The following is a 27264-nucleotide window of genomic DNA, read 5'->3' as shown; positions in this document are numbered from 1 at the left end:
GAGTGCTTTATGCAAGCATGTTAATGGAAAGTTGAATGGAAGGAAAAGTGTGGTAGAAAAAGGTGCACAAGCAACCGGGATAACTGCAGCCTTGAAAGGATTGTTAAGAAAAGGCCATTCAAAAATTTTGGGGAGTATCACAAGCAGTGGACTGCTGCTGGAGTCATTGCTTCAAGAGCCACCACGCACAGAAGTATCCAGGACATGGGCTACAAGTGTCTCATTCCTTGTCAAGCCACTCATGACTAATAGACAACGCCAGAAGTGTCTTACCTGGGGGAAAGAGAAAAAGAACTGGACTGTTGCTCAGTGGTCCAAGGTGTTTTCAGATTAAAGTAAATTTTACATTTCATTTGGAAATCAATGTCCCAGAGTCTGGAGGAAGAGTGTAGAGGCACAATCCAAGCTGCTTGAGGTCTAGTGTGAAGTTTCCACAATCACTGATGGTTTGGGGAGTCATGTCATCTGCTGGCATAGGTCCACTGTGTTTTATCAAGACCAAAGTCAGCGCAGCCTTCTACCAGGAAATTTTAGAGCACTTCATGCTATCCCTCTGCCGACAAGCTTTTTGGAGATGGAAGTTTCATTCTCCAGCAGGACTTGGCACCTGTCCACACTGCCAAAAGTACCAATACCTGGTTTAAAAACAACAGTATCACTGTGCTTGATTGGCCAGCAAACTTGACTGACCTGAACCCCATAGAGAATCTATGGGGTATTGTCACGAGGAAGATGGGAGACACCAGACCCAACAATGCAGATGAGCTGAAGGCTGTTATCAAAGCAACCTGGGCTTCCATGACACAGGCTGTGCCACAGGCTGATCGCCTCCATGCCATGCCTCACTGAAGCAGCAATTGATGCAAAAGGAGCCCCGACCAAGTACTGAGTGCATTCACTGAACATACATTTCAATAGGCCAACATTTCGGATTTTAATATCATTTTTCAAGCTGAAGCGATAAATTATTCTAATTTACTGAGATAATGACTTTTGGGTTTTCATTGGCCTTAAGCCATAGTCATCCACATTAACAAAAATAAACACTTGAAATAGATCACTCTGTTTGTAATGACTCTATATAATATATGAGTTTCACTTTTTGTATTGAAGAACCAAAATAAATTATCTTTCTGATGTTATTCTAATTTTGTGAAAAGCACCTGCATATAGTACATTTACACACACATCCCATATAAAATAAAGTACACACTATCAAACACTAAAGAAAAATCTAGAATCTAAAAAGATTTTTCTTTTTATTTACCTACAGGTCATTTACATCTCAGAAGTGTTACACAAGCCTCACTACAAAAATGTAAAATAGCATTAAAATAAACAATTATAGAATAAAAAATCAGTTTACTAATTAACGAAATCTCATGGACATATACAGAGAGCATCTCACTAACTGCATTGTAGTTTTCCAAATAATGCCAGACAATAGGAAAGATGCATTCACGTCTTGAAAACCTCCGATTTCAAAGATTTCTATGTACTACAGTGTAACATATTGCCAACAAATTTTTCTTAACGGAAACACTTTCAACTTTTTGTAAAATTGTGTGTGTGCTTGCTGTGGTGAAAATAACAAAATCAGCTGGTACTTTACCTCCCCAACCCCATTGCTGTGTCTCCGCCACCACTTGATGACTGTGTATAGGCTGCTGATGTAGACGCCATGAGTCGCTGAGCGCAGTGATAGGATGAAGTGCTGTAGACATGACATCACTGCTACAGCCTATACACTATCACCAGAGAAGAGGAGGTAACAAAGCGCTGGACACGGGAGGTTGACTACCAACAGATTTTGTAATTTTTATTACGGCAAACACAATGTTTCAAAAAGTGGAAAGGGGACGAGCCCTCTCCGAGTAATATGAATTGGTTTGTGTACTTAATAGGCTAAACAGGTTTCCCAGGAACAAACAAAAATAAATACAAAAAACGATCTAGCTGTCCCTGTTATGAGTCCCTTAGATTACCCAATGTACCTGAATTTTGCGAATTTTATTTTTGCAGTCATCTTTTTACAGGGCCTCTGTATGATTACTTTCTTACCTTGTCTTTATACGTTTTCTTACAATTTTGCAGGTCATTTTGCAGCTGGGCAAGTTTTGATTCCAAACTTGTGATATGTTCTGCTTGCTTTGCATTTTGATCTCTGATATGAAAAAAAAATCACACTAAATCAAATATCTATCCCCCACATCATTTGTTTCTTTTACTGCTTTATCTGAATAGGTTCACAGTTCTCTACCTATTTCTTAATAAATCCATACAGCAGTTGGAGTTCCACATACTTCATATTGTTTAAATGTTAAAGGGTTATTCCCAAAATCACAATGTAGTCTTATGTACACATATACAGTGGGGGAAATACTGTAAGTATTTGATCCATTGCTGATTTTGTAAGTTTGCCCACTGACAAAGACATGAACAGTCTATAATTTTAAGGGTAGGTTAATTTTAACATTCAGAGATAGAATATCCAAGAAGTATTGTTTCTTCTTGTGGAGATTAACATGCTAAGCAATTGAGATTCTGTTTGGCTATTTATTATCCTAAGTCATGTGACAAGGCTCGTTAAAGGGTCGACATTGACTTGTAGGATTGCTACTTCCAATAGGTGGCACTAGAGTTCTAGTTCTCTTCCTCTCTGAAGAGACAATTTGCATAAATAGAGATAGAATATCAAAACTAAAATCCAGAAAATCACATTTTATAAATTATATAAATTTATTTGCATTTTGCAGTGAGAAATAAGTATTTGATCCCCTACCAACTATTAAGCGTTCTGGCTCCTGCAGACCAGTTAGACGCTTCTAATCAACTTGTTACCTGCATTAGACAGCTGTCTTACATACTGTAGTAACCTTTATAAAAGACTCCTGTCCACAGACTCAATTAATCAGTCAGACTCTAACCTCTACAACATGGGCAAGAACAAAGAGCTTTATAAGGATGTCAGGGACAAGATCATAGACCTGCACAAAGCTAGAATGGGCTACAAAATCATAAGTTTGACACTGGGTGAGAAGGCGACAACTGTTGGTGCAATAGTAAGAAAATGGAAGAAATACATAGTGACTGTCAATTGACATCGATCTGGGGCACCATGCAAAATCTCACCTCGTGGGGTATCCTTGATCATGAGGAAAGTGAGAAATCAGCCTAACACTATACTGAGGGAAATTGTTAACGATCTCAAGGCAGCTGGGACCACAATCACCAAGAAAACCATTGATAGCACATTACGCCGAAACGGTTTAAAATCCTGCAGTGCCCGCAAAGTACCCCTGCTCAATAAGGCACATGTACAGCCCATCTAAAGTATGCCAATGAACACCTGGATGATTCTGTGAGTAATTGGGAGAAGGAGCTGTGGACAGATGAGACAAAAATTGAGGTCTTTGGCATTAACTCAACTCGTTGTGTTTGGAGGAAGAGAAATGCTGCCTATGACCCAAAGAACACCGACCCCACTGTCAAGCATGGAGGTGGAAATATTATGTTTTGTGGGTGTTTCTCTGCTAAGGGCACAGGACTACTTCACTGCATCAATGGGAAAATGGATGGAGTCATGTACCGTAAAATCCTGAGTGGCAACCTCCTTCACTTCGCCAGGACATTAAAAATGGGTCGGGGCTGGGTCTTCCAGCAAGACAATGACCCAAAACATACAGCCAGGGAAACAAAGGAGTAGCTCAAAAAGAAGCACATTAAGGTCATGGAGTGGCCTAGCCAGTCTCCAGGCCATAATCCCATAGAAAACTTATGGAGGGAGTTGAAGCTCCGAGTTGCCAAGTGACAGCCTCAAAATCTTAATGATTTAGAGATGATCTGCAAAGAGGAGTGGGACAAAATTCCTCCTGACGTGCTCAAACCTCATCATCAACTACAAAAAATGTCTGACTACTGTGCTTGCCAACAAGGGTTTGCCACCAAGCATTAAGTCTTGTTTGCCAGAGCAATCAAATGCTTATTTCTCACTGCAAAATACAAATAAATTTATGTAACTTACACAATGTGATTTTCTGGATTTTATTTTTGATATTCTATCTCTCAATGTTAAAATTAACCTACCCTTAAAATTATAGACTGTTCATGCCTTTGTCAGTGGGCAAACTTACAAAATCAGCAATGGATCAAATACTTAATTCCCTCACTGTATTTTGTAATTTGTTTCAAAATAAACCATTTTTAAATCTCTCCTACTTGCACGTAACATTACCTAAAACATGGGTGGGGACCCCGCAGGCTGCAAGCAGCTGTCCTTTTCTGCGGCCCCGGGCAGATTCCCTGTGACAGCAGTGCTCGGGTAGGCGGTTGCATTTTGCTACCAGTGGGTGCCCTTAAATTGCTCCTTAGACTATGCGCACATGCACCAAAAACGCTGATCTACCTTGGAGTTAGCACACTCTGTGCTCCAGTCCCACCTGCGCCAGCAGCAGCCCCAGCCCATCCTCTGATGTCTAAATAGTCCTATCGTGATATCTATATGCCCCCGGCCCGACTTATGATGTCTATATACCTTCTATGATGTCTATATGCTACCAGCATCTCCTGTGACATCTATATGCCCTGAACCTGTCCTCTGATGTCTACATGCCCTCAACCCCTCCTTGGACGACTATACAGTGGGTACAGAAAATATTCAGACTGCTTTAAATTTTTCTCTCTTTGTTTCATTGCAGCCGTTTGGTAAATTCAAAAAAGTTAATTTTTTTCACATTAATGTACACTCTGCACCCCATCTTGACAGAAAAAAAACAGAAATGTAGAAATTTTTGCAAATTTAATACTAAAGAAAAACTGAAATGTCACATGAGTATTCAGACCCTTTGCTCAGACACTCATATTTAAGTCACATGCTGTTCATTTCCTTGTGATCCTCCTTGAGATGGTTCTACTCCTTCATTGGAGGCCAGCTGTGTTTAATTAAACTGTTAGGACTGGATTTGGAAAGGCACACACCTGTCTACAGCTCACAGTGCATGTCAGACCAAATGAGAATTATGAGGTCAAAGGAACTGGCCAAGGAGCTCAGAGACAGAATTGTGGCAAGGCACAGATCTGGCCAAGGTTACAACAGAATTTCTGCAGTACTCAAGGTTCCTAAGAGCACAGTGGCCTCCATAATCCTTAAATGGAAGAAGTTTGGGACCACCAGAAGTCTTCCTAGACCTGGCCGTCCAGCCAAACTGAGCAATCGTGGGAGAAGAGCCTTGGTGAGAGAGGAAACGAAGAACCCCAATATCGCTGTGGCTGAGCTCCAGAGATGCAGTAGGGACATGGGAGAAAGTTCCACAAAGTCAACTATCACTGCAGCCCTCCAACAGTTGGGTTTTTATGGCAGAGTGGCCCGATGGAAGCCTTTCCTTAGTGCAAGACATATGAAAGCCCGCATAGAGTTTGCTAAAAAAACACATGAAGGACTCCCAGACTATGAGAAATAAGATTATCTGGTTTAATGAGATGAAGATAGACCTTTTTGGTGATAATTCTAAGTGGTATGTGTGGAGAAAAAACAGGCACTGCTCATCACCTGCCCAATACAATCCCAACAGTGAAACATGGTGGTGGCAGCATCATGCTATGGGGGTGTTTTTTAGCTGCAGGGACAGGAAGACTGGTTGTCATTAAAGGAAACATGAATGCGTCAAAGTACAGAGATATCCTAAATGAAAACCTCTTCCAGAGTGCTCTGGACCTCAGACTTGGCCGAAGGTTCACCTTCCAACAAGACAATGACCCCAAACACACAGCTAAAATAACAAAGGAGTGGCTTCTGAACAACTCTGTGACCATTCTTGACTGGCCCAGCCAGAGACCTGACCTAAACCCAATTGAACATCTCTGAAGAGACCTGAAAATGGCTGTCCACCAACGTTCACCAACCAACCTGACTGAACTAGAGAAGATCTGCAAGGAAAAATGGCAGAGGATTCCCAAATCCAGGTGTGAAAAACTTGTTGCATCATTCCCAAGAAGACTCATGGCTGTACTAGCTCAAAAGGTAAGTCTGTTGGAAGGAAACAATGTGGCAGAAAATGCTGTACAACGAGAAGAGGTGACTGGACCCTGAGGAAGATTGTGGAGAAGGACCGATTCCAGACCTTGGGGAACCTGAGGAAGCAGTGGACTGAGTCTGGTGTGGAAACATCCAGAGCCACCGTGCACAGGCGTGTGCAGGAAATGGGCTACAGGTGCCGCATTCCCCAGGTAAAGCCACTTTTGAACCATAAACAGCGGCAGAAGCGCCTGACCTGGGCTACAGAGAAGCAGCACTGGACTGTTGCTAAGTGGTCCCAAGTACTTTTTTCTGATGAAAGCAAATTTTGCATGTCATTCGGAAATCAAGGTGCCAGAGTCTGGAGGAAGACTGGGGAGAAGGAAATGCCAAAATGCCTGAAGTCCAGTGTCAAGTACCCACAGTCAGTGATGGTGTGGGGTGCCATGTCAGCTGCTGGTGTTGGTCCACTGTGTTTCATCAAGGGCAGGGTCAATGCAGCTAGCTATCAGGAGATTTTGGAGCACTTCATGCTTCCATCGGCTGAAATGCTTTATGGAGATGAAGATTTCATTTTTCAGCACGACCTGGCACCTGCTCACAGTGCCAAAACCACTGGTAAATGGTTTACTGACCATGGTATTACTGTGCTCAATTGGCCTGCCAACTCTCCTGACCTGAACCCCATAGAGAATCTGTGGGATATTGTGAAGAGAAAGTTGAGAGACGCAAGACCCAACACTCTGGATGAGCTTAAGGCCGCTATTGAAGCATCCTGGGCCTCCATAACATCTCAGCAGTGTCACAGGCTGATTGCCTCCATGCCACGCCGCATTGAAGCAGTCATTTCTGCCAAAGGATTCCCGACCAAGTATTGAGTGCATAACTGAACATTATTATTTGATGGTTTTTTGGTTTGTTATTAAAAAACACTTTTATTTGATTGGACGGGTGAAATATGCTAATTTATTGAGACAGGTTTTTTGGGTTATCAGGAGTTGTATGCCAAAATCATCAGTATTAAAACAATAAAAGACCTGACAAATTTCAGTTGGTGGATAATGAATCTATAATATATGAAAGTTTAATTGTAATCATTACATTATGGTAAATAATGAAATTTAACACTATATGCTAATTTTTTTATTTTTTATATTGTTTTTTTTTTTATATATTGTACTGATAAATTTCTATTTTTATATATAAAAAAAGTGCAAGTTTGGTATTGCCAGGACAACCTGACCCATAAAACTGTCCCACTACTTAACCCCTTCAGTGAACTTTGCAAAAAAAAAGGGGGTAAATAAATGATATTTTCATCGTATCGACGAACAAAAAGTTGAATAAGACGTGATTAAAAAAACGAATGTAATTAAAAATTGTATCGCTTAAAACATCATCTTGTCCTGCAAAAAACAAGTCATCATACAGCTCCACCAGCGGAAAAATAATACATTTTTATATCTCTCAGAATGAAGCAATGCAAAAATATATTTTTTTAAAAACAGTTTTTTTTGTGTGTAAAAGTGCCAAAACATATAAAAACAAATGAATGTGGTATTGCTGTAATCGTACTGACCCAAAGAATAAATCTGCTTTATCAATTTTACCATATGCAAAATGGCATAATAAAAAATTAAAAAAATCTTGAATTGCTGGTTTTTGTTTATTTTGCTTCCCAAAATTGGAATAGAAAGCGATCAAAAAATGTTATGTGACCGAGAATGGTACCAATAAAAATGTCAACTCGTCCAGACAAAAGCAAGCCATCACATGACTCTGTTGGCCATAAAATTGAAAAATTATAGCTATAAAAATATGGCCATAGAAAAACTAGTTTTTGCAATAAAAAGTGTTTTTTAGTGTATGTCAGCAGCTAAACATAAACAAACTATATAAATCTGGTATCGCTGTAATCGCACTGACCCGAAGAATAAAGTCATCTAATCACTTATATCATGAGAGAATGAGTAAAAAATAAATAAAATCAATTCTTCACCTGCTGTTGATTTTTTCATTCTGCCTCCCAAAGATTGCAGTAAGGCTCGGCGCACATTTATCCTGCCCTCTGCGCTGAGCGAATAAACCGGGGATTCCATGTAAATCTCTGAAATACATAATTCAGATCGAACTCCAGGGGAAGATTCCCTATAATTAAGCAGATGGAATCACTGACGACGCTGTCTGGCCTGTGATCTTGCAGTGTCTGTCTTTTTAGGGACGCATAAAAGTTTTGTGCACTTCTGAAAAGAAGAACACCACTGAATAGAGACCAGACAGAGTCCAGAGTAACTCTACTGCCTAATTATAGTGATTGGATCCCTTGGGGGTTTCATCTGAATCATGTCATTCGGAGATTTAGATGGAAACTCCAAAATAAGTGCTCAGTGTAGAGTGATGGATAAATGTGATCTCAAATGTTCCCAATAGAAGCTTCAACTCAATCCATAAACATGGCAAGTCCCCACTCAGGTTCGTCATCTGTCAATGGAAATATAGGGGCTTCAACATTACTGGTAGTATAAATGCTCTGGAAAAGCGCTATGGCTCCTCACACCTCAAAAGAAATCCACAGAATTCTACTCTCAAAAATCCAAATTCCCATCTCCCTTCTGAGCTGCAGTGTGCCTAAACCACAATTAGCGTCCACAAGTTTAACAATTCCGTAGTGATGGAAGACCGCCTAATTTACGAGTACGTACCTCCAGAAACATGAGCTGGGAATCATGTACGTGTCACTACAATTTACTGGGCACTACAATAGAAGTTTGCAATTTTTACTCAGCAAAATCTACTGCTTCTTATTTCTGGAAAACACCCATCGAGTCAAAATTGTCACTACAACTGTAGATAAATTCCCAAAGAAGTATAATTTCCAAAATGGGGTCATATATGGGGGAGTTTCTGCTGCTCTGGTGCTTAAGGGGCTCTGCCAATGTGACATGGCACCCTCAAACCATTCCAGCAAAATTTGAACTCCAATATGGCGCTTCTTCCCTTCTGAGCTTTGCATTGTGCCTCAAAAGTAGTTTTCGACCACATATGCGGTATCAGCGTACTCAACACTCAACAAATCTTGAGGTCCATTTTCTGCTGTTATCTTTGTGAAAATGGAGAAATTGGAGCTAAAAATAACAGTTTGGGGGGTAAAAAAGTGTTTTAATTTTCACAGATCAACGTTGTAAAATTCTGTGAAGCACCTGGGGGTTCAAGGTGTTCACCAAACATCTAGATAAATTTATTGAGGGGTCTAGTTTCCAGAATAGGGTCACTTCTGGGGGTTTTCCACTGTTTAGGCACACCAGAGGCTCTCCAAACACGACATGACACCCGCACACAAGTCCATCAAAGTCTGCATTCCAAAACGTCACTCCTTCTTTTCTTAGTCCTTCTGTGCACCCAAACAGTAGTTTTCTCCAAATAGGGGGTATCGGCATACTCAGGTGTTATGATCCTAGTGGCAAGGATCGCAGGTCCGACTAGCTAAGTAACTGAACAGACGACTAGCTCTGGGGAAGTGGTAACTAGATTGACCACAACCTGATCCTATCCGCAAACAACTATAGGTAGCCGTGGAACGTTACCTGAAAATCCTAGACGTCTCTTCACGGCCTGAGAAACTGACTATTCCTGGAGGGAAAGAAAGTCCTCTCTTGCCTCAGTGGAATGACCCCAAAGATATAGAATAGCCCCCCACAAATATTAAGGGTGAGTTAAGGGGAAAGCACAAACGCAGAGATGAAATTAGATTTAGCAAATGAGGCCCGCTAATACTAGATAGCAAAAAATAGGAAGGGAACTGTGCGGTCAATAAAAAAAACCCTATTCAAAATATCCACGCAGAGATTGCTCGAGCCCCCGCACCAACTAACGGTGCGGGGGAAGCAACTCCGTACCCCAGAGCTTACCAGCAACAAGAAATCACATATTAGCAAGCTGGACTAGACTCATCATACACAGAAATCATATTGCAGGCAGATGAGCAAAAAATATTCAAACAGAACTTAGCTTATCCTGAAGAGGCAGAAAACGAGATAATCAGGAGTAATCAGAATAGCACTGAATACATTGACAGCCGGCAACAAGTGGAAGTGAAGCAGAGCTAAATAGGAGCCTCCCTGGTGAATAACGAGGCAGCTGATCCAGCCAGACCCGCAGGATAATAAACCAAACCACCAGGGGGAGCCAAAAAAACAAAGTCACACAATACCATCTGTGACCACAAGAGGGAGCCTGAAAACGGAGTTCACAACAGTACCCCCCCTTGAGGAGGGGTCACCGAACCCTCATCAAAACCCCCAGGGCGATCAGGGTGAGCCACATGGAAGGCATGAACCAAATCGGCCGCATGAACATCAGAGGCGACAACCCAGGAATTATCCTCCTGACCATAGCCCTTCCACTTAACCAAATACTGAAGCCTCCGTCTAGAAATACGAGAATCCAAGATCTTCTCCACCACGTATTCCAATTCTCCCTCAACCAGCACAGGGGCAGGAGGCTCAACCGAAGGAACCACAGGCACCACATACCTCCGCAACAACGACCGATGGAACACATTATGAATAGCAAACGATGCCGGGAGGTCCATATGAAAAGACACAGGGTTAAGGACTTCCAAAATCTTATAAGGACCGATAAACCGAGGCTTAAACTTAGGAGAGGAGACCTTCATAGGAACAAAGCGAGAAGACAACCACACCAAGTCCCCAACGCGAAGTCGGGGACCCACACAGCGACGGCGGTGGGCAAAGCGCTGAGCCTTCTCTTGTGACAGCTTCAAATTGTCCACCACATGATTCCAAATCTGATGCAACCTATCCACCACAACATCCACTCCAGGACAGTCAGAAGGCTCCACCTGACCCGAGGAAAAACGAGGATGAAACCCTGAATTACAAAAAAATGGCGAAACCAAAGTAGCAGAACTAGCCCGATTATTAAGGGCAAACTCGGCCAATGGCAAAAAAGTCACCCAGTCGTCCTGATCAGCAGAAACAAAACATCTTAAATAGGTTTCCAAAGTCTGATTAGTGCGCTCGGTTTGGCCATTCGTCTGAGGATGGAAGGCCGACGAAAAAGACAAATTAATGCCCATCTTAGCACAAAAGGTCCGCCAAAATCTAGACACAAACTGGGATCCTCTGTCGGAAACAATATTTTCAGGGATCCCGTGCAAACGAACCACATTTTGAAAAAACAGAGGAACCAACTTGGAGGAGGAAGGCAACTTAGGCAAGGGCACCAAATGGACCATCTTAGAAAAACGATCACACACCACCCAAATGACAGACATTCCCTGAGAGACAGGGAGATCTTAAATAAAATCCATGGAAATGTGCGTCCAAGGCCTCTTCGGGACAGGCAAAGGTAATAACAAGCCACTGGCACGAGAACAGCAAGGCTTAGCCTGAGCACAAATTCCACAAGACTGCACAAAGGAACGCACATCCCGCGACAAGGAAGGCCACCAAAAGGACCTAGCCACCAAATCTCTGGTACCAAAAATCCCAGGATGGCCTGCCAACACCGAATAATGAACCTCGGAAATAACTCTGCTGGTCCATCTATCCGGGACAAACAGTCTCTCCGGTGGACAACGGTCAGGTCTATCCGCCTGAAACTCCTGCAGCACTCGTCGCAAATCTGGGGAGATGGCAGACAAAATCACCCCTTCTCTGAGGATACCAGCTCGCTCAGAATCACCAGGAGAGTCAGGCACAAAACTCCTAGAAAGAGCATCAGCCTTCACATTCTTCGAACCAGGCAGGTATGAGACCACGAAATCAAAACGAGAGAAAAACAACGACCAACGAGCCTGTCTAGGATTCAGCCGCTTGGCCGACTCGAGATAAATCAAATTCTTGTGATCAGTCAAGACCACCACACGATGCTTAGCTCCCTCGAGCCAATGTCGCCACTCCTCAAATGCCCACTTCATAGCCAACAACTCCCGATTACCAACATCATAATTCCGCTCGGCAGGCGAAAACTTTCTTGAAAAGAAAGCACATGGCTTCATCACAGAGCCATCAGAGCTTCTCTGCGACAAAACAGCCCCCGCTCCAATCTCAGAAGCATCAACCTCGACCTGGAAAGGAAGGGAGACGTCTGGCTGACATAATAATAATAATATAATAATAATTTTTATTTATATAGCGCCAACATATTCCGCAGCACTTTACAACTTATAGAGGGGACTTGTACAGACAATAGACATTACAGCATAACAGAAATCACAGTTCAAAATAGATACCAGGAGGAATGAGGGCCCTGCTCGCAAGCTTACAAACTATGAGGAAAAGGGGAGACACGAGAGGTGGATGGTAACAATTGCTTTAGTTATTTGGACCAGCCATAGTGTAAGGCTCGGGTGTTCATGTACAGCTGCATGAACCAGTTAACTGCCTAAGTATGTAGCAGTACAGACACAGAGTGCTATTAACTGCATAAAGTGTATGAGAACACGATGCGAGGAACCTGATTATGTGTTTTTTTGTTTGTTTTTTTTTCTATTTTTAATAGGCCACACAGGGATAGTTAGGTTAATGCGTTGAGGCGGTAGGCCAGTCTGAACAAATGCATTTTTAGGGCACGCTTAAAACTGTGGGGATTGGGGATTAATCGTATTAACCTAGGTAGTGCGTTCCAAAGAATCGGCGCAGCACGTGTAAAGTCTTGGAGACGGGAGTGGGAGGTTCTGATTATTGAGGATGCTAACCTGAGGTCATTAGCGGAGCAGAGGGCACGGGTAGGGTGGTAGACTGAGACCAGAGAGGAGATGTAGGGTGGTGCTGAGCCATGGAGTGCTTTGTGGATGAGGGTAGTAGTTTTGTACTGGATTCTGGAGTGGATGGGTAGCCAGTGTAATGACTGGCACAAGGTAGAGGCATCGGTGTAACGGTTGGTGATGAATATGATCCTGGCAGCAGCATTCAGGACAGATTGGAGTGGGGAGAGTTTGGTAAGAGGGAGGCCGATTAGTAGAGAGTTACAATAGTCCAGACGGGAATGAATAAGAGAAACAGTAAGAGTTTTTGCAGAGTCGAAAGTAAGAAAAGGGCGAATTGTTGAAATGTTTTTGAGATGCAAATAAGAAGAGCGAGCCAGTGATCGGATGTGGGGGGTGAATGAAAGCTCGGAATCAAGGATAACCCCAAGGCAGCGGGCATGTTGCTTTAAGACCTAAGACATAAGACCGGAGCCGAAGAAAACCGGCGCTTCAGCTCCCGAAAGGCCTCCACAGCCGCAGGAGACCAATTAGCAACATCAGAACCCTTCTTGGTCAAATCCGTCAATGGCTTAACAACACCAGAAAAATTAGCGATGAAGCGACGGTAAAAATTAGCAAAACCCAAGAACTTCTGAAGACTCTTAACAGATGTAGGCTGAGTCCAGTCATGAATAGCCTGAACCTTGACTGGGTCCATCTCAATAGCAGAAGGAGAAAAAATGAAACCCAAAAAAGAAACCTTCTGGACTCCAAAAAGACATTTTGAGCCCTTCACAAATAAAGCATTGGCACGCAGGACCTGAAACACCATCCTGACCTGCTTAACATGGGACTCCCAATCATCCGAAAAAAACAGAATATCATCCAGATACACAATCATAAATTTATCCAGATATTCGCGGAAGATGTCGTGCATAAAGGACTGAAAGACAGAAGGAGCGTTAGAAAGTCCAAAAGGCATCACCAAGTACTCAAAATAGCCTTCGGGCGTATTAAATGCAGTTTTCCATTCATCACCCTGCTTAATACGCACAAGGTTATACGCACCACGAAGATCTATCTTGGTGAACCAACTAGACCCCCTAATGCGAGCAAAAAGATCAGATAACAATGGCAAAGGATACTGAAATTTGACCGTGATTTTGTTTAGAAGGCGATAATCAATACAAGGTCTCAGGGAACCATCCTTCTTAGCCACAAAAAAGAACCCCGCCCCAAGAGGGGAGGAGGAGGGGCGAATAAGTCCTTTCTCCAAAGACTCCTTTATATAACTCCGCATAGCAGCATGCTCCGGCACTGACAAATTGAAAAGTCGTCCCTTAGGAAACTTACTACCAGGAATCAAACTTATAGCACAATCACAATCCCTATGAGGAGGCAGAGAACTGAGTTTGGGCTCATCAAATACATCCTGGTAATCCGACAAAAACGCAGGGACCTCAGAAGGAGTGGATGAAGCAATTGACACCACAGGAGCGTCGCCATGAATTCCCTGACAACCCCAACTTGACACAGACATTGCTTTCCAATCCAGGACTGGATTATGAGTCTGCAACCATGGCAGGCCCAACACGACAACATCATGCAAATTATGCAATACAAGAAAGCGAATCACCTCCTGATCAACAGGAGTCATGCACATGGTCACTTGTGTCCAGTACTGAGGTTTATTCGTAGCCAATGGTGTAGCATCAATTCCCCTTAGTGGAATAGGGAATTTTAAAGGCTCCAAAACAAAACCACAGCGCCTGGCAAATGACAAATCCATCAGACTCCGGGCAGCACCTGAATCCACAAAAGCCATAACCGGGTAAGATGACAGGGAACAAATCAGGGTAACAGACAAAATAAACTTAGGCTATAAAGTACCGATGGTGACAGATTTATCAATCTTTTTTGTGCGCTTAGAGCATGCTGAGATAACATGAGCTGAGTCACCACAGTAAAAGCACAACCCATTTTGCCGTCTATAATTTTGCCGATCACTTCTGGTCAGAATTCTATCATTGCATAGACTCAGGTGTCTGTTCAGAAGACACCGCCAAATGGTGTGCAGGTTTGCACTCCCGCAAACGCCGATCAATCTGAATGGCCAGAGACATGGACTCATTCAGACCTGCAGGCGTAGGGAACCCCACCATGACATTCTTAATGGCTTCAGAAAGACCTTCTCTGAAATTTGCAGCCAGAGCACACTCATTCCATTGAGTAAGCACCGACCATTTCCGAAATTTCTGGCAGTACACCTCTGCATCATCTTGCCCCTGAGAGAGGGCCAACAACGCTTTTTCAGCCTGGTTCTCAAGACTAGGTTCCTCATAGAGCAATCCAAGGGCCAGAAAAAATGCATCCACACTGAGCAATGCAGGATCCCCTGGAGCCAATGCGAAAGCCCAATCTTGAGGATCGCCACGCAAGAAAGAAATAATAATCTTAACTTGCTGAACAGAATCCCCAGAGGAACGAGGTTTCAAAGAAAGAAACAATTTGCAATTGTTCTTAAAATTCAGGAACCTAGATCTATCTCCAGAAAACAACTCCGGAATAGGTATTCTAGGCTCTGACATAGGACTGTGCACAACAAAATCCTGAATACTTTGTACCCTTGCAGCAAGATGATCTACACTGGAGGCTAAATTCTGGATATCCATATCAGCAGCTGAACTCAGAGCCACACCAAGATTAAAAGGAGGAGAGAAGCCAGACACACAGCAGCTAGACACACGGCAGCAAAAAAAAAAAAAATTCTCCAAGCTTCTTTTCTCCTGCTTCTGCCATGCAATTAACACTTTACGGGCCGGCTGTACTGTTATGATCCTAGTGGCAAGGATCGCAGGTCGGACTAGCTAAGTAACTGAACAGACGACTAGCTCTGGGGAAGTGGTAACTAGATTGTCCGCAACCTGATCCTATCCGCAAACAACTATAGGTAGCCGTGGAACGTTACCTGAAAATCCTAGACGTCTCTTCACGGCCTGAGAAACTGACTATTCCTGGAGGGAAAGAAAGTCCTCTCTTGCCTCAGTGGAATGACCCCAAAGATATAGAATAGCCCCCCACAAATATTAACGGTGAGTTAAGGGGAAAGCACAAACGCAGAGATGAAATTAGATTTAGCAAATGAGGCCCGGTAATACTAGATAGCAGAAAATAGGAAGGGAACTGTGCGGTCAATAAAAAAAACCCTATTCAAAATATCCACGCAGAGATTGCTCGAGCCCCCGCACCAACTAACGGTGCGGGGGAAGCAACTCTGTACCCCAGAGCTTACCAGCAACAAGAAATCACATATTAGCAAGCTGGACTAGACTCATCATACACAGAAATCATATTGCAGGCAGATGAGCAAAAAATATTCAAACAGAACTTAGCTTATCCTGAAGAGGCAGAAAACGAGATAATCAGGAGTAATCAGAATAGCACTGAATACATTGACAGCCGGCAACAAGTGGAAGTGAATCAGAGCTAAATAGGAGCCTCCCTGGTGAATAACGAGGCAGCTGATCCAGCCAGACCCGCAGGATAATAAACCAAACCACCAGGGGGAGCCAAAAAACCAAAGTCACACAATACCATCTGTGACCACAAGAGGGAGCCTGAAAACGGAGTTCACAACACTCAGGAGAAATTGCACAACAAATGGTATGGTGAAATTTTTCCTGCTACCCTTGTGAAAATAAAAAAAGTTGGGGCTAAATTAACTTTTTTGCAAGAAAATTTGATTTTTTATTTTCACAGCTCAACGTTATAAAATTCTGTGAAGCACCTGGGGTTCAAGGCACTCACTGCACATCTAGATAAGTTCCTTGAGGGGTCTAGTTTCCAAAAAGTAGTCACTTGTGGGGGGTTTCCAGTGTTAATGCACACCAGGGCCTCTCCAAAAGGAACATGGCGTTTGCTTTTGATTTCAGCCAATTTTGCGTTCAAAAAGTCAAATGGTAATCCTTCCCTTCCTAGCCCTGCCATGTGCCAAAACTGTACTTTTTTCCCACATATGGAGCATCAGCGTGCTCAGAGAAAATTGCACAACTAATTTTGCGGTCCATTTTTTCCTGTTTCCCTTGTGAAAATAAAGAAATTTGGGTAAGGAAAAATGTTTGTGAAAAAAAGTTAAATGTTAATTTTTTCCTTTCACATTCCTGTGAATTCCACCTGAAGGGTTAATAAACTTCTTGATAGTGGTTTTGGGCAGAGGTGCAGTTTTTAGAATGGTGTCACTTTTGGGTAATTTTTTAAGTATCTTCAAATGGTGCAGTTTTTAGAATGATGTCACTTTTGGGTAATTTTTTAAGTCTCTTCAAATGTGATGTGGTCCCTAAAATAATAGTCTTGTAAATTTTGTTAGAAAAATTAGAAATTGCTTTAAAAAATTGTGCTTATGTAAGGTAGACATGTAGTAAATGTTATTTATTAACTATTTTGTGTGACATAACTCTCTGATTTAAGGGCATAAAAATTAGAAAATTTTTAAAATTTTCGCCAAATTTCCAATTTTTTCACAAACAAACACAAGTCATAGCAAAGAAGTTTTTCCACTATCATGAAGTACAAAATATCAGAAAAACGTTCTCAGAATCAGTGGGATTCATTGAAGTGTTCCAGAGTTATTACTTCATAAAGTGACTCTGGTCAAAACTGTAAAATTTGGCCAGGTCATGAAGGTGCAAACAGGCTTAGTGGTAAAGGGGTTAAATATGGGGGTGGATCAATCATGTTTTAGAGTTGTGTTACTGCCAAAGGCAGGGGGAACATTTCGCGGGTTTAGGGAAGAATGGATTCATTTAAATTTTGACAAATTCTTGATGAAAACATAACAACATCTGTAAAAAAGCTGAAGTTGAAAAGAGGACGGCTTCTACAAATGGATAATGATCCTAAACACAATTCAAAATCCCCAATTGACTACCTCAAAAGGCGCAAGATGAAGGTTTTACAATGGCCCTCATAGTGCCCTGATCTGTTGAAAATCTGGGACTACACCTCAAAATTGCAGTGCATTCAAAACGACCCAGGAATCTCACAGAACTGGAAGAGTTTTCCAAGGAAGAATGGATGAATATCCCTCAAACAAGAACACAAGATGACTATCCGTATTCCTCGGTCTGGGCCTCCGTGCAAGATTTAGCCTAGTGGGGTAAGGATTATTCTGAGAAAGGTCAGGAATCAGCCCAGAACTACATGGGAGCACCTGGTCAATGACTTGAAGAGAGCTGGGACCACAGTCTCAAACATTACCATTAATAACACACTACACAGTCACGGATTAAAATCCTGCAAGGAATGCAAGGTCCCTCTGCTCACGCCAACACTTGTCCAGGCCTGTTGGAAGTTTACCAAAGACCATTTAGATGATCCAGAGGAGGCATGGGGGAAAGTCATGTGGTCAGTTGAGACCAAAATATAACTTTTTGGTATAAACTAGACTTGTTGTATTTGGAGGAAGAAGGATGAATACAACCCCAAGAACACCCTCCCAACCATGAAGCATGGTGAGGAAACATCATACTTTGGGGGTGCTTTTCTATAAAGGGGATAGGACGACTGCACCGTATAGCAGGGAGGATGGATGGGATCATGTATTGCAAGATTTTGGCTAACAATCTCCTTTCCTCAGTAAGAGCACTGAAGAAGGGTCGTATCTGGGTCTTTCAGCATGACAATTGCCCTAAACACACAGCTAGGGCAACTAAGGAGTGGCTCTTTATGAAGCATTTTAAGATCCTGGAGTGGCCTAGCCAGTCTCCAGAATAGAACCCAATAGAAAATCTTTGGAGGGAGCTGAAAGTCAATGTTTCATAAAGACAGCCCCAAAACCTGAAAGATTTGGAGAAGATCTGTATGTTGGAGTGGGCCAAAATCTTTGCTGCAGTGTGTACCTACAGGTAGCTTGACTAAAAGCAGAACTTTCATTTTCACTCATGTGTTGCTACAGGATAAAAAACACTATGAATAACATCACTTTGCAATAAAAGCATTATTTTTTATTTGTTGGTATATATAGTTATGTATAATTTTATAATAAACATTTGACATAAATGATGAGGCAAAATCCATTTACATTTCTAAGACAGGATACCTAGACTTACTGAGATGATTCCAGCATGCTCTTTGAATGGCTTCTGACAGAATTCATTTCAGCAACCAACAGCGCCCTCTCCTGTTCACGCTCATTAACTAGATTGTCATAACTGATCAAAAGAGAAGCAAATAAAGAAATCTTTGAATACAAACTCAAAATGCACATTAAGCATTATTAACAAGCAAGTGCAGGGATTTCAGGGTAGGAGAACTACGCTTCAGGAGAAGATGTCAACATGAGTTAGATTAATTGAAAAATTAGCTATTCAAGGAGCCCTCCAAGACCTAAAGGAGTTGTATCTTTTCAACTTTCTGTACAAAATCATTGTTCCCATATTTAAAATAATAAAAGTAGCTAATTAGTTAAAATGAGCTCAATAAAAGGGGCTGTCTGGTCCAAATCGATAAGTCTGCGGTCACTCTGTGTGACTGCAGACTTATGAATCCCCCTAGAGTACACACTGTGCACTGAGGGGATTCGCCAGTTTCTGACCTGGGACCGCAGGGTATGTATAAGTTAGGCCGGGGTCACACTTGCGTGTGTAATGGTAGAAACTCATGCGAGTTTCTTGTATCAATACCCGGCACTCAGGACCGGAGTTTTCAGCTGCATGTATTTCTATGCAGCCGCACGCTCAGTTCCTGAGTGCCGGAGGCAGTGCCGGGTATTGATGTGAGAGACTCACGCAAGTTTCTCGCATTACACACGCAAGTGTGACCCCGGCCTTATACATACCCCTGGCCAGTGGGTGCGTCCTCGTTCCATACACTTGTATTGCGCCCATGCTGCACGCCGTCTAGTGAGGCAGCTGTCCAGTGGGCCTAACTGCGTAACCCATACATACCCCCAGAAATCTGCAAAGCTTTGCACATTCATAAGTCTGCAGTCACACAGAATAACTGCAGCATTACCGATTTGGACCAGAAAAACGCCTTTAAATTCATTGAGTAAATGAATGTCATTCAGTGTCGGTTATTATAAAGAAACAAACCGCGCTGTACTTACCTTTCCCAGGTCAACGGGAAAGTCTGTGCCGCAGCTCCCAGAGAGGCTCACAGGTGGACCTGGGGAAGGTAACTATGGCTTGTGCTGTGCCTTTATAATAACCTGCAGCCAGGTACATTCATTTACAGAGTGGGGACAAACCTTAAAACATTGATGGACCATCATCATGATAGCTAATTTTACACAGGCAGAGCAATGCTTGAAGTTGTGTCTAGTGATATTATCTTGGCCCATTGAGGGAATTGGACACACACCTAGTACCAGTTACAGCTGACTGTAAGCCGCAACTCTTTCATTGTGCTAATCCCAACCAAACATGTATGTCCTATACTTACTAGCACAGGCCATCAATATTTAAAAAAGTGTTCCCGATTCAAGTTTCTGTACAAAATCGTTTTATCCATATTAAAAATAATAAAATGACTCACCTTCCCCAGGTCCAGAGCTGAATCTCCGCCGCTGCTCCCCTGATTTATTTTACAGCAATAATAATAATAATAATAATAATAATTGCACATCAATATCACCATAGCCAATCCCTGAGCACAACAGCTCTGCCGACGTAGACTTAACGAGCCACTGAGCCCGGTGATCCTTGAGAGCTCTTTGAACTCTTATGATGGCCTATTTTTTTTACCTAATAGCATTTTTAGATTTTGAAGCTATTTGTGTGATACCTACATGGGTTGTCCAGCCTTAGGCTACAAGTGTGCAGCCCCTCTATGTGACTGCAGACTTGTGAATCATCACATCGCACGTGCAAGGAACATACTTCCGACCACATTCTGACTAGGCTGTGTCTGGCCTCGCTCAGTACACTTGCATTGAGCGAGGCAACATCCATCCATTTGGCATATGTCCGCATGTAGGCAAATCACATACTTGTGGTCACGTGCCCGTATGATGTGAGGATCCACAAGTCTGCAGTTACATAGAGAGACTGCAGACTTGTAGCCTAAGGCCAGGAAACCCATTTAATTCCTGAAGTTATCTTGATATTCGCAGAAGTTGTACTTCCTTCTAGAAACAGAATTATTCTTGTCTATGAGCCATGTCTGGTTTTGGGGTCAAGCTGCAATACCAGATATCCCAGAGACAAGAAGAAAACAGTCTTGTTTTTCTAAACTAATGAGTCAGTAAAATTCACCTTTCTTGTAGCTGCTTCCGACATGCCTCGTTATCTTTTAATTCCCCTTTCAGAATATTAAGTTGATCTTCTGCCTATAATGAAAAGTAGAAACTTTGGAGTTCAAGAAATGAACTTTTTGTTCAGTTCTACAGGTTTGACCTAAAACATATCTGAAGATTAGCACAAGGGTGAGGAATCCCCAAACACAATGGCTCACCAATACTAACCTCACTGATTCCATTCCAAACTTCCTTAGTTCCTCACCTGTCTGCTTCTAGCGGAACTCGCGTTGTCCTGTCACATAGACATATGATGGCCGTGGCCAATTACTGGCTGTAGTGGGTTACTACTGCAATCAGTGATCGGCTGCAGTGGCCAAATGTCCCTGTTGCAGGACATTATAAAGATAGGCGAAGGATTGGACAACTTTAGAATAGGAGCGTCGATGGGCACAATAAGGTGAGTATTGTTTAATTTTTTTTACTAACTTCCAGACTTAAAAAAATAAATAAATAACCTCTTAAATACAGGTAAGGCTATGTTCAGACTTATTCAGTGCTCTATGCTAAGCACTACGTCTGGGTTTTCCATCAAAATCCCTGGAAAACTGCATTCTACAGAACCCTTACCTATGTTTTGGCAGAATTCCTCTTTTATAGACATGCACAAAAATGTGGTTGGAATACAGTTTTTTTGGGAATTCCAATGAAAATTGAAATATACTGCTCAGCGTGGAGCACTGTATAAGGCTATGTGCACATGTTGCGGATTTCCTGCGGATCTGCAGTGTTTATTGCGGTGCAGAACGCTGCAGATCCGCAAGTGATTTACATTACAATGTAAATCAATGTGAAAAAAAAACGCTGTGCTGATGGTGCGGAAAATTCCGTGCGGAAACGCTGCGGATTAAAAGAAGTAGCATGTCACTTCTTTTTTGCGGATCTGCAGCGTTTTTGTACCCATTCCATTATAGAAATCCGCAGGGGTAAAAAACGCAGTAAATCCTCAAAAAATCAGCAGCAAATTCACACCAAAAACGCACAAAATCCACACAAAAAACGCGACAAATCCGCACCTGCGTTTTCTGCCAAGAGATGCAGAATCCGCACCAGAAATTCCTGAGCCTAATCCGCAACGGGTGCACATAGCCTAAGTGTGAACTGGCTAATTAAGTAATAGCTTTTTCCCATATAACAATTAGAGGGAATCTGTCACCCGGTTTTAGCTATGTAATCTGAGAGCTGCATGATGTAGGGGCAGAGAGCCTGATTCCAGTGATGTATCACTTGCTGGTCTGCACTGTGTCAATTTGATACAATCACAATTTTCTGTGCTGCAGATCTTGTAAATTTAACATCTTTGGCATCAAGGTCTCAGCCCATACTTTATATTGCTCTTGGATTGCATAGCAAAAAACTGCTGATAGATTCCCTTTTAAAGCACAGTTCAATTAAAGGAGAATCTATTAGCATTTTTTTTGTAATGCAATCTAAGAGCAGCACGATATAGGCAAAGAGACCCTGAATCCAACCGTGAGTCACTTAGGCTACTTTCACACTGGCGTTAACTTCAATCTGCCACAATTCGTCGTTTTGCCGAAAGAACGCATCCTGCAAAAGTGCTTGCAGGATGCGTTTTTTCCCCATAGACTTACATTAAGCGACGTATTGCGACGGATTGACACACGTTGCAACCGTCGTGCGACGGTTGCACCGTGTTGTGGCGGACCGTCAGGACCAAAAAACGCTACATGTAACGTTTTTTGCTCACGACGGTCCGCTTTTTTCGACCGCGCATGCGCGGCCGGAACTCCGCCCCCACCTCCCCGCACTTCCCCGCACCTCACAATGGGGCAGCGGATGCGCTGGAAAAATGCATCCGCTGCACCCGTTGTGCAGCGTTGACAATGCTAGCGTCGGGAACCTCGGCCCGACGCTAGTGTGAAAGTAGCCTTAGTTTGCTGAGTGCATTGGTTCTGACACAATCAAAGATCCTAGATTTAGTAATGGAGCAGAGATGAGAAAGCTGTGTCTGCCCACACCAGGCTCTGTAGTTACATTGTCTATATACAGTGAGCTGTTTATCACAGGAGGTGCGGAGTCGGACAAGTGTCCGCCTTCCTGTAGTCCCCCTGACGAAGGCTGTGCGCCGAAACGCGCGTCGGGGTGATGTGGTGACCGCTGGCTTTTGTCTATACCTCCTGCTAGCCGGACGAGTATTTGGCAACTCTCCACACTGGTATGTTATATGATTTTGCGCCGTTACATATATTTTTCATCATGATTTGTGGTGCTATCATTTGATTATATGTTCCATGTGCTATATATGGAGGTAATAGAATAATCTATATATCTTCATTGATGTGCGCCGTTGCACAACTGTATCTGTAAATTTCCTATATTCAGTCGCGGTACACCCATCCCGTTTCTATAGCTATTTTGCACTGTGGTCTTATCCACTATTTATACCTTTGTATTTTAAAATTGTGTCTAATAAAATATACCCTTTTATATCTTGGGCCTGTTTATCATCCTTTGTTTGTGTTGTGTTAGTTTTGTAATTGATGATTGGCCATATATATGTCCCATTTACAGTGACAATATTTGTTTAACATGCTTTGATATCTATTACTATGATGTCACTTGTATTTTTGTTGGTTTTTGCTAATGTCTGTAGTTACATTGTCTATATACAGTGAGCTGTTTATCACAGGAGGTGCGGAGTCGGACAAGTGTCCGCCTTCCTGTAGTCTAGGCAATGATAATCACCAGGTAATAAAACCTTCAGTGTAAATTAACAACATCACACAGCCTGACATGTGATACATTGCTGAATTCAGTGTTTTACCCCCCACATTATGCTGTCCTCAGATTACATAGCAAAAACCTGCTGACAGATTCCCATTAAAAAATAAGAAAATGGAAACAAAAAAGATTACTTACAGGTTGTATTTTTGATTTGAGAAAAGACACCTCATCAGAAAGCTCCTGAAGTGTTTGGACCAGAACTATGCCAAGGTTACTGAGGTCAAAGCTGCCTTCCACCTTCTTGTGAGACTTCTCATTGAATATGAAGAATGCTTTCTGGGTATCCTGGAGTATTTGATTCTGTTTCTGTAATTTCTCTTTCAAGAGCTCAGTGTAAGCCCGAGCCTGTGTCAGCATCTCCTCCTGGATCACATTAGTGCTCTCTAGTTCCTGCACTCTGAGATCTGCTTTATTTCCTTCTTCTTGGCTAATTGAACCTTTTTGTCTGGATTAAACATTTATAAATAAAACAGCAACATTCATACAATAAAATATTGGCAATATTTTCTTTCAAAGGCTAATACTTGCTTTCTCAGATAAAGGCGAGCCATTCTGAAGCTAATGATCCCATGCTCTGACTGTTCTAATCATTAGCAATCAGTTATCACAAAAAGACAATGCATGGCTACCGGGTCGGAACGATGGGTAGGCAGAGTAGGCACTTGCCTAGGGCGCTGCCTCCTGCCTCCACACGGCCGCCCAGCCTCTTACTCCGGCCACAGACATTCAGCACAGTGACAGCTGGGGCGCAGGCACGAAGGTGTCAGTCACTAACACCCTTCACCCCTCTCTCCTGCGCCCCGGCCGTCGCTCCCTCACGGTACTCAATTGATGTCAAAGCCACCTGGGACAGGAGCAGAGGAGCTGTAATCTGCTGCCTGCCCTGCTGGGAACTCCAGCAGGACACAGACCATTTCCGGCCAGGACCCTGTTGCAGACGGCACATGCAGGGGGTGTCAGATGGTGCGATATGGTGACGTCATCACTCCATCCAGCATCCACTGCTATACAGGAAGCAAGAGGAGTCAGCGGTCGCAGTGTATAGGGAGCCTAGATTAGGTCAGTATGAGCTTTTTTTATATTTTGCCAATGAATGGGGGACACATAAGGGGCAGGCTATGGGGACATATGAGGGGCTGGCTATGGGGGACATATGAGGGGCTGGCTATGGGGGACTGGCTATGGGTGACATATGGGAGGCTGGCTATGGGAGAGTCAGTTTTTAATCACGTAATGTCATAGACCTAATGGAAAAGGGAAGAATTAGATGAGTAGAAGGGCAAAATCAGCAATTGTAAGTACATAGTATTATATGATGATTGCAATATATTAAGAGAACAAAAATTTTGATGTAACGAGTGCTTCTTTAAAAGTAAACATATGTATCCATATCCCTTTATCTATAACTAGATGGCAGCCCGATTCTAAAGAATCGGGAGTCTAGAATCCATATATACTTTATTTATTCAAATGTAAGAATAATACAATTAATAAATAATAGTAAGAAAGAACAAAATGGCTGCACTCACCAGCTCTTGACAATTCTTGACAGTACGGCACATTTCTGATTGGTCGCTCGCGGCAGGCGGCAACCAATCAGAAAAGTGCCGCGCACCACGAAGGCATATATCTTTGTCCACCCTGAGCGGGTGTAGGACGCTGGTGACGTCACTTATCTCCGGACATTATCTCCGGACAAAGCCACGGAAGTTGGCACAAATTGCCGGAAGTAGTATTCTAGGCAATTATATATTAGATTTTAATGTTATCAGTGATTACCTTTGAACGTTTATATTGTATTGTCCTGTCACCAGCCATGTGTACGATTATCGGCCGAAAGCCTCTCTGGAACCAATAATCACCCCATGTAAAGGTATCTTTATAAGTTAAAGATTCAGAATACTATGACTTTTATCATATCCTGAACAGTCAAGTTTTTTATGAACCGTTAAGGTTTTCTGGTTGAAGTAAAAAAAACTCTTAGTGTTTACAGTTTGAAACCATAAAATGTTGAAAAATTATGTCATTCTTGAGTATATCACTCAATGGTGCTCATAAACATGTCAAATTTGATCTATAATATACTTTAATATACGTTACTTTAATCTTTAATATACTTAAGAACAGGGCCCCAGACATCACACAGGGGGTCTGAAACACCGCACAGTGGTCCAAAATATCGCTGTGCTCTGCCTTGGGCCCCATATGCTGCCTGGGGCCCCTGTGCTCTGCCTGGGGCCCCATATGCTGCCTGGGGCCCCTGTGCTCTGCCTGGGGCCCCATAGGCTGCCTGGGGCCCCTGTGCTCTACCTGGGACCACTGTGCTCTGCCTGGGGCCCCATATGCTGCCTGGGGCCCCTGTGCTCTGCCTGGGGCCCCTGTGCTCTGCCTGGGGCCCCATGTTCTGCCTGGGGCCACTGTGCTCTGCCTGGGGCCCCATAGGCTGCCTGGGGCCCCTGTGCTCTGCCTGGGACCACTGTGCTCTGCCTGGGGCCCCATATGCTGCCTGGGGCCCCTGTGCTCTGCCTGGGGCCACTGTGCTCTGCCTGGGGCCCAATATGCTGCCTGGGGCCCCTGTGCTCTGCCTGGGGCCCCATATGCTGCCTGGGGCCCCTGTGCTCTGCCTGGGGCCCCTGTGCTCTGCCTGGGGCCCCATGTTCTGCCTGGGGCCCCTGTGCTCTGCCTGGGGCCACTGTGCTCTGCCTGGGGCCCCATGTTCTGCCTGGTGCCACTGTGCTCTGCCTGGGGCCCCATAAGCTGCCTGGGGCCCCTGTGCTCTGCCTGGGACCACTGTGCTCTGCCTGGGGCCCCATATGCTGCCTGGGGCCCCTGTGCTCTGCCTGGGGCCCCATATGCTGCCTGGGGCCCCTGTGCTCTGCCTGGGGCCCCATATGCTGCCTGGGGCCCCTGTGCTCTGCCTGGGGCCCCTGTGCTCTGCCTGGGGCCCCATGTTCTGCCTGGGGCCCCTGTGCTCTGCCTGGGGCCACTGTGCTCTGCCTGGGGCCCCATGTTCTGCCTGGGGCCACTGTGCTCTGCCTGGGGCCACATAAGCTGCCTGGGGCCCCTGTGCTCTGCCTGGGACCACTGTGCTCTGCCTGTGGTCCCATATGCTGCCTGGGGCCCCTGTGCTCTGCCTGGGGCCACTGTGCTCTGCCTGGGGCCCCATATGCTGCCTGGGGCCACTGTGCTCTGCCTGGGGCCCCATATGCTGCCTGGGGCCCCTGTGCTCTGCCTGGGGCCCCATATGCTGCCTGGGGCCCCTGTGCTCTGCCTGGGGCCCCATATGCTGCCTGGGGCCCCTGTCCTCTGCCTGGGGCCCCATGTTCTGCCTGGGGCCCCTGTGCTCTGCCTGGGGCCACTGTGCTCTGCCTGGGGCCCCATGTTCTGCCTGGGGCCACTGTGCTCTGCCTGGGGCCCCATAAGCTGCCTGGGGCCCCTGTGCTCTGCCTGGGACCACTGTGCTCTGCCTGGGGCCCCATATGCTGCCTGGGGCCCCTG

The 27264-nt window shown here is 43.9% G+C and overlaps 1 protein-coding gene across 2 annotated transcripts in view; it reads right to left on the bottom strand.

The window, feature by feature from the left end:
* The window catches only part of CCDC158 (coiled-coil domain containing 158), a 175097-nt gene that overhangs the window by 132581 nt on the left and 15252 nt on the right, over positions 1–27264 (bottom strand). For both annotated transcript variants that reach the window (XM_077275754.1, XM_077275763.1), the window contains exons 6-9: positions 23902–24211; positions 20978–21051; positions 18833–18934; positions 2062–2164 (exon numbers count right to left, since the gene is read on the bottom strand). In XM_077275754.1, the coding sequence (XP_077131869.1) occupies positions 2062–2164; positions 18833–18934; positions 20978–21051; positions 23902–24211 (589 nt within the window). The remainder of the gene's footprint in view (positions 1–2061; positions 2165–18832; positions 18935–20977; positions 21052–23901; positions 24212–27264) is intronic.

This window comes from Ranitomeya variabilis, chromosome 1 (assembly GCF_051348905.1).
Source record: "Ranitomeya variabilis isolate aRanVar5 chromosome 1, aRanVar5.hap1, whole genome shotgun sequence".
Taxonomy (NCBI): Eukaryota; Metazoa; Chordata; class Amphibia; order Anura; family Dendrobatidae; genus Ranitomeya; species Ranitomeya variabilis.
The sequence above is the reverse complement of the archived record's forward strand: the minus strand, read 5'-3'. Positions and strand labels throughout refer to the sequence as shown.